Source organism: Nansenia antarctica, assembly GCF_963989245.1.
Source record: "Nansenia antarctica genome assembly, chromosome: 3".
NCBI lineage: Eukaryota > Metazoa > Chordata > Actinopteri > Argentiniformes > Microstomatidae > Nansenia > Nansenia antarctica.
The window spans coordinates 77,066,359-77,083,830 of NC_137688.1; the positions used below are offsets into that span (position 1 = coordinate 77,066,359).

At 44.3% G+C, this 17,472-nt stretch overlaps 1 protein-coding gene across 1 annotated transcript in view; it reads left to right on the plus strand.

The window, feature by feature from the left end:
• The window catches only part of LOC308154428 (structural maintenance of chromosomes protein 1B-like), a gene marked incomplete at both ends in the record, with an annotated part of 27,547 nt that extends 18,285 nt beyond the window's left edge, over nucleotides 1–9,262 (plus strand). The window contains 7 exons of the mRNA XM_080527589.1: nucleotides 137–388; nucleotides 1,889–2,042; nucleotides 2,679–2,833; nucleotides 4,838–4,989; nucleotides 7,272–7,341; nucleotides 8,677–8,787; nucleotides 9,167–9,262. Of these exons, the coding sequence (XP_080383715.1) occupies nucleotides 137–388; nucleotides 1,889–2,042; nucleotides 2,679–2,833; nucleotides 4,838–4,989; nucleotides 7,272–7,341; nucleotides 8,677–8,787; nucleotides 9,167–9,262 (990 nt within the window). The remainder of the gene's footprint in view (nucleotides 1–136; nucleotides 389–1,888; nucleotides 2,043–2,678; nucleotides 2,834–4,837; nucleotides 4,990–7,271; nucleotides 7,342–8,676; nucleotides 8,788–9,166) is intronic.
• Nucleotides 9,263–17,472: the final 8,210 nt, after the last annotated feature.

Genomic DNA, 17,472 nt, shown 5'->3' on the forward strand with positions numbered 1-17,472 from the left:
GGCGCTATATAAGTCAGTCCATTAGATGTCTAGGTATTCCATACAGTGGGGGGAATAAGTATTTACAATTTAGCATTAATAACAAGCTGTCACCACCTGACCCCTGACCTCTATGATGCTGTGGTTGTGTCTGCAGCTGGACTCTGAGAGCTCCTGCCCCTCCACCATGGACGTGTACGAGAGAGAGGCACGCATGGTCATCGACTACTCTGGCCTGCCAGAGGAACTGAAGGTAGGGGGAGGTGGAGGTGGTGGGTTACTGTTAACACGCATGGTCATCGACTACTCTGGCCTGCCAGAGGAACTGAAGGTAGGGGGAGGTGAAGGTGGTGGGTTACTGTTAACACGCATGGTCATCGACTACTCTGGCCTGCCAGAGGAACTGAAGGTAGGGGGAGGTGGAGGTGGTGGGTTACTGTTAAGCAGGTAGAGAAGAAGGTAGGGGGAGGTGGCTAAGACACACCTCTTCTCCCTGGCCTTTGACCTGAGGTGAGCCTGCCTCCCGACAACTGCACTTTTCTGCACTTTTATTTCTGCACCTGTTGTTATTCTGTACTTGACTTGTGTCACGTGGGTTCAGGGTCTAGCAGGAGGGGAGGTGGAGGGCCAGCTGGAGAGGCTGGCAGCAGAGGCGTCCTGTGTGTTATAACAGTGTTGTGTAGTGTGTTATAACCAGGGGTGCACATAACTGGTGCGCCAGTGCGCATGCGTCGCCAAAATGCATGCTGCGCGGCAGATCAGCGGCATGAACGCGCTCTTGCGCACCAAAAGCTGGAAGCGCTGGGAGAGGAATTTACTTCCTCAAAATACAACTGCTGACTGCTGACTGCTGCATCACTGCAAGCCCCACTAAGTAACTATTTGCCGTCCCCTCAGCAATCCATCACAACAGTCGACCAACGACGACCACGGCGACTCCCCTCACGAAAACATTCGGAAAGTATCGTAACTCGTACTTTCATTCCGCGTATCGCGTATCGCACGGTTATCACGCCGCACGTGAAAATTCAGTCCCGAACGACTCGTCGCTAAAAGGAAAAACAACACCAAGGGACTTCACGTTTCTTTTCTCTGAAGCTTTCAAACGTTCAGACGTTTGTTTTACAGCTTCATTATCGCACCTCGACCCCTGACCCAGGGAATATGGTTGGGAATTCTATTAGAAGAAAAAAATAATACTTTGTTGCACAATCAAAATAATGAGCTATTTAAAGTGATAGCCTACAACATCCTCTACCATGGTTGAAATTGAGGACAGTATTAACAGCAGTCAAGAGAGCAGTGATGATGATGATTAAGCTTGTAGCATAAATAAATGCTTAGGCTGTAACTTTTTGTTGAAAAGTTGATTTCAGTGTTTACAGAACAGAGCAGTGCTTAAAGAGATGTCAGTTGATTTCATTGTGTTTAAAGAACAGACATTCAGTTAGTGCTTAAAGAGATGTCAGTTGATTTCATTGTGTTTAAAGGAGTCTGACAGACTTTCATGCTTAAAGAGCAGTCATTTGATTTTGCATTTGTTTCTTTTGTTTTGCACACAATCATTTGTTCGTTCATCTTTATTTATGAACAAATGTCGTTTTGCTAATATAAGTTATCCATGTATCCCTTTTTCATCCATCCTGTGGGACGGGTCGTGACTCGCGAGCTCGGGGAGCACCAAGCAGCATCCCTAGGTGCTCCTCTGAGCACTGTCCCCAAAAAGTTATGTGCACCCCTGGTTATAACAGTGTAGTAGTGTGTTATAACAGTGTTGTGTGTTATAACAGTGTTATAACAGTATTGTAGTGTGTTATAACAATGTTGTAGTGTGTTATAACAGTGTTATAACAGTGTTGTAGTGTGTTATAACAGTGTTGTGTGTGTTATAACAGTGTTATGTGTTCAGGGTCTAGCAGGGGAGGAGGTGGAGGGCCAGCTGGAGAGTCTGGCAGCAGAGGCGTCCTGTGTGGACCTGGCTCTGCAGCGCTCCACGGTGCCCAACCTCAAAGCCCTGGACAGGATGAGGGAGGTCAAGGACCGCCTCCAGCTGGTGACGGACGGTACGGCTACTCTGGATGAAGCAGAGAGACGCCTGTTCACAAATTAAATGAGCATTTCTCTCCACGAGTATGCATACAGTGGAGAAAATAAGTATTTCACCCCCTGCTGATTTTGTGAGTTTAACCCCTTACAAAGAAATTAACAGTCTATCATTTACCAACTAACATCTGACTGCTGTGCTTGCCGACAAGGGTTTCTCCACCAAGTACTGAGTCATGTTTTGCTAGGGGGTGAAATACTTATTTTACTCAATAAAACACTTTTTTTCCCCTTCAAAATTCATATTACGTGACTTTCTGGGAATTCTTTTGATATTCTGTCTCACTGTTGAAATGAACCTAACATTAAAATGATAGACTGTTCATTTCTTTGTAAGGGGGTAAACTCACAAAATCAGCAGGGGGTGAAATACTTATTTTCCCCACTGTATGTACTCGAACACTTCCTTCTGCACACGTCAAACCGGTGTGTTTTTTGTAGTGTTAAGCCCTATTTGGAGGACAGGATTAGTATTACCTAGGGACCTCTGGTAATTTCTAATAATTACGGAGACGGTCGTCTGTGGTCTAAATCCCGTGCCATGTCCGTAAAACTTCACAGTTTTGACCATGTCTCCCCTCTGTCCTGTGCTGCAGCGTTCGAGGCCAGCACCAAGGCCACCCAGCAGCGCCACCAGGAGTTTGAGGAGGTCAAGGCCCGGCGCTTCCGCCTCTTCAGCCAGTGCTTCGAGCACGTGTCCACGGCCATCGACCAGATCTACAAGCAGCTGTGCAGGAACACCAGCGCCCAGGTGAGACCGGGGCGGCTGTGTCTCAGGAGGTAGAGCCTGTGTCTCAGGAGGTAGAGGCTGTGTCTCAGGAGGTAGAGGCTGTGTCTCAGGAGGTAGAGGCTGTGTCTCAGGAGGTAGAGGCTGTGTCTCAGGAGGTAGAGGCTGTGTCTCAGGAGGTAGAGGCTGTGTCTCAGGAGGTAGAGGTGTCTGTGTCTCAGGAGGTAGAGGCTGTGTCTCAGGAGGTAGAGGCTGTGTCTCAGGAGGTAGAGGCTGTGTCTCAGGAGGTAGAGGCTGTGTCTCAGGAGGTAGAGGCTGTGTCTCAGGAGGTAGAGGCTGTGTCTCAGGAGGTAGAGGCTGTGTCGCAGGAGGTAGAGGCTGTGTCTCAGGAGGTAGAGGCTGTGTCTCAGGAGGTAGAGGTGTCTGTGTCTCAGGAGGTAGAGGCTGTGTCTCAGGAGGTAGAGGCTGTGTCTAGAGATGCTCCGATCAGGGTTTTTGGTGCCGATCACCGATCACTGGAATCAGTGATCTGCCGATCCGATATCACCGATCACCGATCACAGCGTCGAAAATGGCAATTGAAGCATTCTATTTATTGTGTAGCATTATTTGTTTTTAATTATTCTTAACACCATTGACATTGTATATTAAGTATTCAAATGAAATTAGGAGATGAGAAAGTATCATGAATTGACAACCATCTGTTTTATTGAATTCACAACCACCTGTAGCTTACTTCAGGAAAAACAAATAAAATGTGAAAATAAAAATCATAATAAATAAAATGTACACTGTCACATCAAATGTGCAACATTCCACTCGAATGAGAGGAACTAGGGGCTCTTAGAGAACTGGGAGCTTATACTGTAGCTTTCCTGAGGAACAATAAACATACCCAAACTAAACTGCAACATAAACAGGCTATAGCCAAATATAAAATACTGTTTCAAGTCAGTCAGTTTCAAGTCATATTTAGGAGGAGATAAGACAGCAAGTCAGCAATAATCAATAAAACAAAAAAACTAAACATTGCACCCAAGGAGATTTCAGACTCAAACCTTACTTCTTAAGCAGCATCACTGGCAGATTAGCCTTGAGAAATACAAGCATCTCAGCGTTTTTGGCACTCAGCCTGTTCCTCTTATCATCTAAAATATGTCCTGCTATGCTGAAAAGTCGCTCGCTATCTACACTTGTGCAAGGTGCACAGAGGAAGACCTAAAACTCGCGCGCTAATAGTTGTTGTTGCTATGGGCCTTAGCCTAGCTTAGTGACTTCCTGCTCGCGGGGTCACATGACGTCGCTGAACACTACCTACACTACGCTCGTGAAGTCGCTCTGGAACTCTGACCAGCACTCGTGGAACGCCTCTTGTCCAATCAAAGCACTCGGTCCCTTTATGACGTCGAGCCCAGTGTGCGCTTCGGCGCTCTCGGAGCGAATCGACGAACGCAGCAAATGCCGTATGATATTCGTGGTATTGAAAGACCTTGCGTGCGTTCCTCCGCGAGGAATTTCTTTTGAGCAGACATTACAAACTGCATATTTGTTGTCTCTTTCCGACACTGTGTAATATTGCCAGACTGGCGACGCCATTTCTCTATGTAAACTGATCGGCCGTGTTTGATCGGCCGTTTTGAGAACTCAGATCAAAACCGATCAAGGCCATATCGGCCGATATCGATCGGCGCCGATCAGATCGGAGCATCTCTAGCTGTGTCTCAGGAGGTAGAGCCGCCGTCTAATGATCGCAAGGTTGGCAGATCGGTGGTTCGAGCCCCGGCTGGCCACATGTCGAAGTGTCCTTGGGCAAGACACTGAACCCTAAATTGCTCCCAGTGAGCGGGGCCGGCGCCTTGCATGGCAGCTTGCCGCCATTGGTGTGTGAATGGGTGTGTGAATGGGTGAATGAGAGGCCGTTGTAAAGAGCTTTGGAATAAGGCGCTATATAAATCAGTCTGTATAAGTCAGTCTATATAAGTCAGTCTGTTTACCATTCTTGGTCCTGGTTCTCTCTACTACCCTCAGGCTATCCTGAGTGCTGAGAACCCAGAGGAGCCTTACCTGGACGGCATCAACTACCACTGCGTGGCTCCGGGGAAGAGGTTCATGGCCATGGACAACCTGTCTGGAGGGGAGAAGGCCATCGCTGCCCTGGCTCTGGTCTTCGCCATCCACAGGTTTGTTTGTTTGTTAGTTTGTTTATTAGGATCCCCGTTAGCTAACGCCACGACATTAGCTAGTCTTCCTGGGGTCTGACACAACAATCACATTTGGACAATTGTCAACATTCTATACATACAGACAATTGTCAACATTCTATACATACAGACAATTGTCAACATTCTATACATACAGACAATTGTCAACATTCTATACATACAGACAATTGTCAACATTCTATACATACAGACATCATAATAACAAAAGAATAAAATAACAGGTAACATCAGGAAGGCAGACATTCACAGGTAACATGGGAGGCAGACACAACACCCATATGTATGTGTTGTGTATGTTGATGGCTTGTCTGTCAGGTGTGTCATGTGGAAAAGGACCACAGCGGAAATAAGTCTCTGACTTCTCTGTGTTTTATCGTCATTAGTTATGGGTTAGGGTTAGGGTTACGCTGTGATTTGATGTTTGTGTCTCTTTTTAACTTAAATAAATCTAATCAAATCAAACCCAAGACAAAATTGTCATTGTTGTATATATGTTACGGTACATGTGGGAAAACGGTTTATGCCGGCATTTTCCGGCACATGCTAGCATAAACCGTCGACTTGGTACATGCTAGCATGTCCCGGGAAATGCCACCATAAACCGTTTTCCCACATGTACCGTAACATATATATGTGACAAGTTGACAACTGACAATGAAAAGGGCTACCTGTAGGCAAAATCGTTTTTCTGTTTTTTACATGTGCTTAAACTACAGTCTGTAAGCTTTCAAATGATGCATCATACATTGAAATCGGAAACAAATTGAAGACGACATGAGTATTTGAAAGTTGCTACACCTGAAATCACTAAGCACAGAAAATGCCATTCAAAGATAATGTTTTTTCTCACCTTCACAGCCAGGTAATGGGCGGTAACAATGTCTGGTTAACCCCGCCCCCAACCCCTCAGCTGTCAATATCTGTCAGTGTTACTCACTGGGTCAGACAGCTATAGCTAACATTATTACCTAGCAAGGTATTACCTAAGCTAATTAGCCAGCTTATCATTATGGAGGCTTTATGGTTGTTGTAACTATTATTCTTTTAATGAAAAGTCTTGAATCAGAATCAGAATTTATTTTACAGTACACAATAATACAAATATTTGGCTGTGGTTCTTCAACATTAGCTTTGCAGCAAGGTACATAATCACAACAATACCATCACAATAATCACAAGTAAATAAGTAAAGTAAGTAATGATAAGTAATAAAGTGATAAGTGATGGTAGTCGCACTACAGCAGAATTAAAGTGCAATCAATAGTGTAACATGCTGTGCAAAGTTCAACAAGATGAAAATGAAAGTGTTCAGGTATTTCTCAAGTAGTCAGGTAGTGTGCAATTCCTGTGTCCTAATGTTTGCAGCAAGGTACATAATCACAATAATAAGTAAATGAGTAAAGTAAGTAATGATAAGTAATACAGTTTTCTGAGGTGCTGTGGCGTCTGGTGGGCATGTGGTGTCTTTTGCCTCATCTGAACAGAATTCTCTGATCAAAAAGATACTTCTGTCTTCTGAAACAGACAAACATAAACACAGTTAGCTAGCTGTACACGGTATCAACAACACAACTTATAAGAACAGCATAATGCGCTACTATGCGATTGTTTTAGAAAGTCTTTAAAAGGCAATACGACGACACATAACGTACTAGCTAATGTTCGCTAGCTAACGCGGCTAGCCCAACAAACAAACAAAGGACTGTAGGCTACTTACTTGTGGTATGTTGATCCCGTGAAATCCGTATGTTGTCCTAGTAAAGTTTCATTTATTGGGGACTTTCTTTGTGCCGTCAGTCATTACTGAATAATTGATGAGCTAAGCAGTGTTCATCTATGAACAAACTCAGAACACATTCTCATTGTAAACATTAAAACACGGCTTCCTTTGTCCCTCCCCCTTGAGCTCAACAGCCAATCACACCCAAGTGAAAGCGTATGTTATTTCATGACAAACAAGCCTATTTTGTTGCTAGATTACACTTATTTAATTAACGTAAAACTGTTCGGAAAAATAACGAGTGGGTACTTCACATCTTCAAGTTGAATGTTAGCTGAAAAAACGAAAATCTGAGTTTTAGGTCAGAAATACTTTGAAGACGAATTTGACGTATTTCTGTTTTCCGAGAGGTGTCTGTTTACATCGTCAGTCGACACATATTTTGTCTGTCTGCCTTCAAGTTTGTTGTTGTTGTTGCTAAGGACTTCTCTAATGACTTCTCTAATGACTTTCCTCTCAGCTTCCGTCCTGCTCCTTTCTTTGTTCTGGACGAGGTTGATGCTGCTTTGGACAACACCAACATCGGCAAGGCAAGACATGTTGATTATAACTAGGGTTAAGGCTTAGTGTTAGGGGTTAGGGGTTAGTGGTTAAGGCTTAGTGTTAGGGGTTAGTGGTTAGTGTTAGGGGTTAGGGTTAAGGCTTAGTGTTAGGGGTTAGGGTTAGGGTTAAGGCTTAGTGTTAGGGGTTAGGGTTAAGGCTTAGTGTTAGGGGTTAGGGGTTAAGGCTTAGTGTTAGGGGTTAGTGTTAAGGCTTAGTGTTAGGGGTTAGGGGTTAAGGCTTAGTGTTAGGGGTTAGGGGTTAGTGTTAGGGGTTAGGGGTTAGTGTTAGGGGTTAGTGGTTAGTGTTAGGGGTTAGGGTTAAGGCTTAGTGTTAGGGGTTAGGGTTAAGGCTTAGTGTTAGGGGTTAGGGTTAAGGCTTAGTGTTAGGGGTTAGGGGTTAGTGTTAGGGGTTATGGGTTAGTGTTAGGGGTTAGGGTTAAGGCTTAGTGTTAGGGGTTAGGGTTAAGGCTTAGTGTTAGGGGTTAAGGCTTAGTGTTAGGGGTTAGGGTTAAGGCTTAGTGTTAGGGGTTAGGGGTTAATCCTTAGTGTTAGGGGTTAGTGGTTAGGGTTAAAGCTTAGTGTTAGGGGTTAGGGGTTATTGTTAGGGGTTAGGGTTAAGGCTTAGTGTTAGGGGTTAGGGTTAAAGCTTAGTGTTAGGGGTTAGGGTTAGGGTTAAGGCTTAGGGGTTAGGGTTAGGGTTAAGGCTTAGTGTTAGGGGTTAGGGTTAAGGCTTAGTGTTAGGGGTTAGGGTTAGTGTTAGGGTTAGGGGTTAGGGTTAAGGCTTATTGTTAGGGTTAGGGTTAAGGCTTAGTGTTAGGGGTTAGGGTTAAGGCTTAGTGTTAGGGTTAGGGTTAATGCTTAGTGTTAGGGGTTAGGGTTTAGGGTTAAGGCTTAGTGTTAGGGGTTAGGGTTAAGGCTTAGTGTTAGGGGTTAGGGTTTAGGGTTAGGGTTTAGGGTTAGGGGTTAGAGGTTAGGGTTAAGGCTTAGTGTTAGAGGTTATGGGTTAGGGATGCACCGAAATGAAAGTTCTTGGCCGAAGCCCAAAACTTAAATTAAGGAAACACTTGGCTGAATACCGACTACTGAATGCGTATCGGCAGTTTTTAATTTCTTTAGCCATGAATTCTGGCATTCAGTGTTTTATTCTCATAATCTATAATGTCATGCGTGGAACAGTGGTGATTGATTCATGATGATGAGGAGGATGGTAGTGTAGTGATGATGAGGAGGGTAGTGTAGTGATGATGAGGAGGGTAGTGTAGTGATGATGAGGATGGTAGTACAGTGTTCATAACGTCCCTGGGGCTTCCCCCGTCTCTGCAGGTGATGTCCTTCTTCAGGGATCTGTCCAGGGAGAACCTCCAGATCATCGTCATCTCCCTGAAGAAGGAGTTCTACTCCAGGTCCGACGCTCTGCTGGGGGTTTACTCTGAGGTACCGGTCCACTACGCCCATCCAGTGGGTCACTCTCTCTATAAGCCTTCTCTTTACACTTCCTTATGTTGGTGGCTCTTGTGGTGCTGGGAGTTTAGACAGCTGTTTGTTTCCAAAGTTAAGAGATCATAAAGTGCATGATGATAACTTCATCTGTTAATCTACCTATCCCTTCAATAAGTCATGTATGTTGTTGTTGTTTGTCACATGTCTGTCTGTATTTTGTCATAATTATACTCTTTATTATTTTGACACTCTGTTGTTATGATTGTGATATTATGTTGGGACGCTGTCTAAAACAAGATGACACATCTCAAGGGGTTTATCCTAATAAAGACATAAATGTTTTATCTCTATTCTCCCTCTCTTTCTCGTTCAGTTTAACGACTGCATGTCCAGCCGCATGCTGACCTTTGACCTGACTCCCTACCCTCTGAATGAAGACAACGAACAGGAGGGAGAGAAGGCCATGTGAGAGAGGGAGGAAGAGAAAGAGAGAAGAGGGAGGAAGAGAAGGAGAGATGATGTCAAAGATTTGGGATTGTTTATTTTTGCATTAGCGTTGTTGAAGGCAAAATAATTGTGACGCTCTGCTAATCGTAATCTGTTACTAAACCAACTTAATCGCAGGTTGCTGGCTCCCCAGGCCCATATACTATTGCCAAGGTATCCAGTAAATGTTATAAATGTGTCATTTTGACACCCACCAATGTCATGTGACACTTTATGATAAAACATCTCTGCCGTTGTGAAACCTATGCCCCCCTCCTTCACTGACTTATCCTGAATGTCTGTTTTGAACATGTTACAATTTCTAAATCCTTCATAGCGGCTTTCACTGTTAGTACTGTTGGTACTGTTAGTATTGAACATAAATGATTTCTTTCAACTATTGTGTGTGTGTGTGTGTGTGTGTGTGTGTGTACCCACCCACTCTACACATAATTGGCCTTTTTAACACAGCACCAACAGGCCAACACCTGACCATTACCCAAACACCTGATATTAACCAGCTACGCCACCAAAAAGCTGGCAGTTTCCTTGGGCATGTGGTATTTAAACTTGAGGGGTGAGTTTCCCATCTACAAACATAACTCGTGTTCCTAATTAAGCAATCACACGAGAGGGAGTGTGTTATACTGAATATCAGCACGGCTGTGATTCGGTCGTAGGTACGAGGCCGCCAGGCCGAGTACCGCTACGCCACCTAAGCCCGCTACGCCACCTAAGCGCCCTATTTTGGTGACTTTTACTAACTCAGTAATTGTATAAGCAGATGTATAACGAACCAAACGTTATTAAGCACTTTATTATGCTGTTTTACTGTACTTTTTAAATTGTATTTTATTACTTACTGCGCGCTGGGGTTTACTGTACTTTTTACATTTTATTTTATTACTTACTACTGGGGGGCGCTTTTCAGAAACACCAGAATGTTGCATAATGTAGATGTATACCCCATAAAATATATTCCATTATTTGAAATCAGCATACATTTAGTCTATACTCCAAAATAACCCATCAAGTTGAGTTGATATAAATAATCAACCATAAAACCAAGAGATGACGGGTTGTTGCTGGGGTTTCACATTTGGGTATTTTCTCCCGACAAATATGCTTATTTAAATATTTAGGGTTATGGTTATTTTTATTTTATTGTTTTATTTAAATTCTTCGTGAATAACTGATATTTTGGGGCGAACAATCTCTTATTTCACGGCTGGCTGCCTGGCTCTCTCTCTCCGACAGGACTGAGCGCCATCTGATGGTAACATTTGGCATGACATAAAATATATTCCTTTATTTGAAATCAGCATTTATACATTACTCTATACTCCAAAATAACCCATCAAGTTGAGTTTATATAAATAATCAACCATAGAAACCAAGAGCTATATCTGTAATCTGTGTATTAATTATACTAATATCTATATTCACAACTTTTGTCTTTCATTATAATCTTCTTAAATTAATGAGGTAATTTGATGTGGGAGTGCATTTACTGAGTTGAACTTGTCCGTTCGTATGTCACATACATTTATCTCTGATACCACTGGGACAAATAACATGTTAATGAAACTTAGCTGATTGACGCGTCTTGCCATACAAATGCGGAATGCGCTACAAATTACAATTAGCCTACTCTGATTGGCAATTTGGACAAAACGTAGGTGTCTTGTTATAGAGATTGTTAGGAGCTTCGAGGTGACGCGATTGTCCTTTATTTAACTTGTGATGGTGCAGTTAGTGATAGTTTGTTATAATTAAAAACGGAATAATAGGGTGCAAAGAGGAGAGAGCGCCTCAGACCGCACCTTTTGGGCAATAGACTGTTTTGAAGTAATACTGTCAAATCCTTGAAATGAATCAAATAAGCACTACAAGCTCCGGTAACTTTTCAGCCTACTCAACTCTTCAAATAAATGCAAAATGCTAAAAAGTAATTTTTAAAAAGTAAATGTTTAAATTGACATATTCGTCTATTACTTGTCATTTTATATAGGACACATATAATGGACTGTATACAAATATTGTGCCTTCATCATGGCTAAACTTTAGTACCAATCTACTCAGCAACACTTCTGGAATATGGAGCGAGTGAGTTTCAACCATGAGCTGTGTCATACATGTTGATGCCCTGTAGGCCTACACAAATATTTTTCCAAGGCTAAACTTAGGTTAGGTTATTTACTACCATTTCACTCAACATTTCAAGAATATGGATCAACTGAGTCTCAACCAGATGTGTGTACAGTCCTTTATACCCTCAGCTGCCTCCCTGTGGTTACAGGAGTAACGTTCAAATGGTATTTTCACTAACTCTTAGCAAGACTGCTTTTGAATAATAATATTTTTTAAAAGCATTGTGACTGCCAATGGCACCTGGGGGGTGTTCCATCAACAGCCATATTTTGATAAGTCTCACGAGACGACCATAGATTTGTGCTTATGGTGACTGATGTGTGACTTACTTTAGACAAATGTACTTGTTGTAAGTCGCTTTGGATGAAAGCGTCTGATAAATGTAAAAAAGCGTGCATACTTTTGTTGCAAAACAGCCATAATAAAAAAAGAAGTAGACTTCATCTGTTTCTAGGCAACCAGCCATATACTGTAGCATAGAAGATAGGTAACCTGGGTCTCTACCTGTTTCTCTGCTGCAGCTGAGACTGTACCATGGCCTTTATGAGCATCTACTGTACATATGTGGCGGGTGGCGCCAATAGGAAAAGGGGAGGTGCCCAAAGGAAAGCACATAGGGCTCACCTTAGGAGGAACGCCAGAGCGCAGCCGTGTGGTCAGGTCGGAGGTGAGGTAGTTGCACACCTTACTCCATGCTGACAGGCAGAGATCAAGAGGTCACCTACTTCCCTGCTGGGTTGAAGGCGGCTGGTAGTCGCTGGTAGGACGCTGCCATCGACGTACCAGAGCATCAGTGCGGCCAGCTGCTCTTGCCGTGAGACGTTTTGTTTGGTTACAGTTTGTCCTTATACAGTTTGTCCTCGCTCGGCTGCAGAAGCAGGGGCTCAAGGCGAAATTTTCAGAGACAAGTGAAATATCTGGGCCATGTAGTATCGGCTGAGGGAGTTGCAACAGATCCCGACAAGGTCGCTATCGTTAAAGATTGGAGGACCCCCACTAATTTGGCTGAGCTCAAATCTTTTCTGGGGTTTGCCAGTTATTATAGGCGCTTCATAGCTGGGTTTGCAAAGTTGGCTGCTCCCTTGCACAATGCGGCAGCACAACTGTCCCCAGGTATAAAAAAGGGTAAGACCCCCAGGAAGCCACTGGCTCCAGTCTGGACAGTAGAGTGTGAGGAGATGTTTGGCCAGTTAAAGAAAGCACTGGTCTCTGCACCAGTGTTGGCCTATGCAGATTTTCATAAGCCATTTGTGTTGGAAATTGATGCTAGTCATGCAGGTTTGGGAGCAGTACTTTGTCAAGAACATGGCGGGAAGCTCAGGCCTGTTGCTTATGCTAGTAGGGCACTCAAGCCTACGGAAAAGAACATGCAAAATTATAGCTCTATGAAATTAGAATTCCTTGCTCTTAAGTGGGCAGTATCCGAGAAGTTCAGAGGGTATTTGTTAGGCGGGTCTTGCACTGTTTTTACAGACAACAACCCACTTACCCACCTGGACACAGCAAAACTTGGAGCAGTAGAGCAACGATGGGCAGGCGAGCTGGCTCCTTTCAACCTTACCTTAAAATATCGCCCGGGGGCTCGTAATGGTAATGCAGATGCCTTGTCTCGCCAGTACAGGGAGGCCAGTGCAGCTGAGGCCTCAGAGGAGGAGAATGTCTGCGAGGGAGTGCCCTTTGTAATTCAATCTGACATTTCTGTCCTCCCAGGTTGTTCCAAAGAGAGCCTAGCCATGTTGCAAGCCCAAGACCCAGTTATTGGACCACTGTTGGCCTGTTGGAGAAAAGCCAGGCCACCTGATTCAAAGGAGAGGGAGAGATTTGGTCGTGCTACCAAGGAGCTTGCACGTCAATGGGGACGCCTAAGGGAGGAAGGGAAAGTGCTGTACCGTCAGTTCAGTGGTGTAGTCTAGTTTTTTCTAGTGGGTATACTGTGATTTTGCCCTCCCAGTCAGAGCGACACCTGTCCCGTAGCGACACCCCATAAGCACCACCACAGCCACACTCACTTATGCATACAGTATGCATCTACACCGGTGTTTGCTGCCTTGGGGGGGGGGGGGGGTGGCATGGACTGTACTTGTACATCAAGCTGCCTCACGCTACAGAAACAGGAGATAGGCTCCTGCCCCCTAAGGGCCGTTAGGCTCGAGAACCATCGGTTCTCAAGGCTACTTACTTATGTGGTCTTGACTACATGTCCACTTTCTCACCTGGTTCTTGCTCTCTCTCTCTCTGGTGTGCCGACACCATCCTGCTCTCTCTCCTTCTCTCCCTGTCTATCCTCCTCTCTCCCTCTTTTGCTGTCAACCAAAAGGCAAATATAACAACCAAAGTATTTATAATTTAATAAGAGGTATACATTGAATTCATATCAAATCATAACATCATTCTAATTGAATATTGGGTTGCTGTGGGCAATGCAGTCAGATACTGTCTTTACTTACTCTCTCACCTGTAAGAAAATCATATGTCCAACTACAAAAAACAGACATTTTCAATGAGTGAGGGTTTGTTCCAATGCTTCAATCCACTGTCCTGACTGTCCATGTACTGTAAATATACCATTTTGGTATTACCATAAAGCCCAATTCTAGCAGAATAAGAAAGATTGTATATCTACTTTAAGTAAAATAATAAAGTGCCTCCAGTTAGCTCTTTAGCTGGCATGTGTGCAGCAGACTAGCTCATCTCATCACCTCTGAGCACGCTAGCTAGCTTGCTAGTTCTTTGACACTATTATTCACACCATGAAACTATAATCAGACACTTTCTAATCACAATAATAACGACTAATTTGAACCAACTTTCTCTGTCAGAACACAGTAATTATATTTGCTAACGTTTCAACTTGCTTACTTTCTTCTGCAGAGCTTTCACCCTGCAAAAACTCTCTCGCGTCGCACGCGCACACAAAACAAAAACAAACCATTCTCCCGCGGCACGAAGCTGTGTGTGGAGGTCTGGCCCGCCCGCGAATTTGCGAAACCTAGGATGGTAAGGGGAGGCAGGGCAATACCGCTACCTGATTGGTTGGCGAAGCACTCCCTCATTTCCCCCTCATTGGCTGGCGAGACTCCCCCTACCATCCTAGGTTTCGCAAATTCGCGGCCCGCCCACCCCAAGGCTCTGTAGGGGAAATACTGAGACTAACATTCTGAACGACTGGTTATGCGATAACAAACATGTCAGAAAGTTCGAAGTAAGTGCTTCGTAACACAGACGGGGTGAATTTTATGAATGAAAGTGAAAGTTCTGTCACAAAACGCCGTTACGTATCTGTTATGTTTGTTGTTTCCAGTATTCCTAACTAGGAATAAACAGGCAGGGGTTTCTTAACTGGCTTTTAATAACACGTTGCACATCCGTCTTCCAGACACTCTGTAGCTCTAACCCCGGTCCCCCGGTCCGGGTACAACAACATAGGGCGGAACCAATGTTATGTACTATAATAACAACACATCTTCCCTTCTTTCAAAACAAAACAACTTGTTCTTTTCTTGTAGTCATATAACAAAACATTAGTTTCTGACTGTTCTTAAATCTGTGCAATCCAATAATAAACCTGCATTTCAAACATGAACCTATGCATTCAAATAATAAGCATATGTATCACATATCTCTTTACAAACTTTTTTTTTTTTCACAAACATTTTCATTTACATTTAACTCTCAACAATAAGTGTCCTCTTTTCTTTACTCTGTCTCATGCCCACAGTCCACATGGTTTTTAGCACTGTGCAATAAGTCTCTCAGGAGGTTTAACAGTCCTTTTAGGCCTGCAACAGGTCTCAGAGGGTGTGCTGCCCCCCTTTGGCATGACGGAGTCACTGCGGTCCAGAGAACTCTGACCAAACTGCTCACTCCTGGGAGCATCTAACACTTCTGCAGTGCTTTGTTGTTGAGAATCTGTCTCTGGGACCGTTACCTGTGGTCTTAGATCCACACGATTTCGTCTCAGAGCTGCACCATGGTCTGTCCGGATCAGGTATGAGCGTGGTGCAACTTCTCTTTGCACGCATCCTCCTTGCCTCCATGTGCCTTTTGTGTGATCCAGGATACGGATTGTATCGCCTGGCTTGAGGCTTGGTAAGCGTTTTGCCTTCTTGTCATGTTGCAACTTGTGTTTCTCTTTTTGTTCTTGTTTCCTTGTCCTCATTGTGTGCGCTCCTACAGGTGTCAACAGGTTCTCATGGATAGGAAGGTTAGTGCGTAAGCGCCTTCCCATCAGCATCTGGGCTGGGGACAAACCATTTTCCAAAGGGGCACTCCTGTATACCATCAGACTCCTCTGGAACTCCTCCTGTCCATCTTGAGCCTTCTTCATGAGAGCCTTGACAACCTTGACTGAACTCTCTGCGAGCCCATTGGATCTCGGGTAGTTAGGGCTTGAGGTGGCATGGTGAAAACCCCAGTCCTCTGCAAAACCAGCAAACTCGCTGCTGGAAAACTGTGGCCCGTTATCTGAAAACACCTCACAGGGAACTCCATGTCTCGCAAAGACTGTTTTAAGGTAGGCTATGACTGTTCTGCTGGATGTTGACTGCAGTGTTGCAACTTCCGGGTAGTTGGAGAAGTAATCTGTGACTACAATGTTGCTTTTACCGTTACAGTCAAACAAATCCACTCCGACCTTCTGGTACGGGCGATCAGGTACAGGGTGGGGCATGAGCGGCTCTGCTTGTTGTTTGGACCTGTAGGTGAGACATATTTCACATGCAGCTGTGGTGTGGCTGATGTCTTGGTTGAGCCTTGGCCAGTACATTACTTCACGCGCTCTACGTTTACATTTTTCCTCACCCAAATGTCCCTCATGCACTTTCTGCAGCATTTCCTTGCGCATGGATGACGGGATGACAAACCTGCTTCCTTTGAAGACAATGTCCTTAGCAACTGAGAGCTCTGATCTGCATGCCCAGTAATCTTGGATCTGACTTGGGCAATCACGCTTTTGCACAGGCCACCCTTTCAGTATGGTCTTCTTGAGCTCTTTCAGTGTCTCGTCTAGTTCAGTTGCTTTCCTGATCTTCTCTGTCCGCTCCGCAGACACAGGAAGTGATGTGATAATCATGTCAACATAGGCTTCTATTTCGACGCTTTTCTGTTCATTTGGACTTTCCATCTTGTTGACTGCGCGTGAGAGCGTGTCAGCAGCAAACATGAATTTTCCTGGTGTATAGACCATTCTCACATCATATTTCTGCAGTCTGATTGACAGTCGCTGAATCCTCAGAGGACAATCATTGAGGGGCTTGGACATTATTGATACTAGGGGCTTGTGGTCTGTTTCCACTTCAAAAGCCTTTCCATATATGTACTGATGGAAACGTTCACATGCATATGTGCTGGCTAAAAGTTCCTTCTCTATTTGTGCGTATCTAACTTCAGCACTTGTCAATGCACGAGACGCGTAGGCTACGGGCTGCCAGCTGTTGTCATACATCTGTAGCAGTACTGCCCCTAGGCCGTACTGAGAAGCATCTGCCGAGATCCTAGTGCTCCGTTCTGGGTCATAAAACTTGAGCACTGGCTCCTTGGTTAAGATCTCCTTCAGCTTATGGAAGCACTCTTCCTGCTCATGGGACCATTCCCACTCGTTCTTCTGCTCTAGAAGCCATCTGAGTGGTGCTGACTGGGCAGACAACTGGGGGATAAATTTAGCCAAATATGTGACCATTCCCAGAAATCTCCTCACCTCTTCTTTGTTCTGTGGACGTTCCATGTTCATTATGGCTGACGTCTTCCTTGGATCTGGCTTGACACCTTGCTCTGAAATCACATCTCCCACAAAGGTAAGGCTTTTCACTGCAAACTCACACTTGTTCTGGTTTAATTTCAGATTGGACTTGCGTGTCAGATCCAGTACTTCCCTCAGCCGTGCATCATGTTCTTCTCTTGTGGATCCCCACACGATGATGTCATCCATCATGGTCTCCACTCCCTCTATGTGCTCATAGATCATATGGATTGTTTTATGGTAAACTTCTGGCGCAGACAGAATACCGTAAGGTAAACGCAGAAAGCGAAACCGTCCTTCTGGTG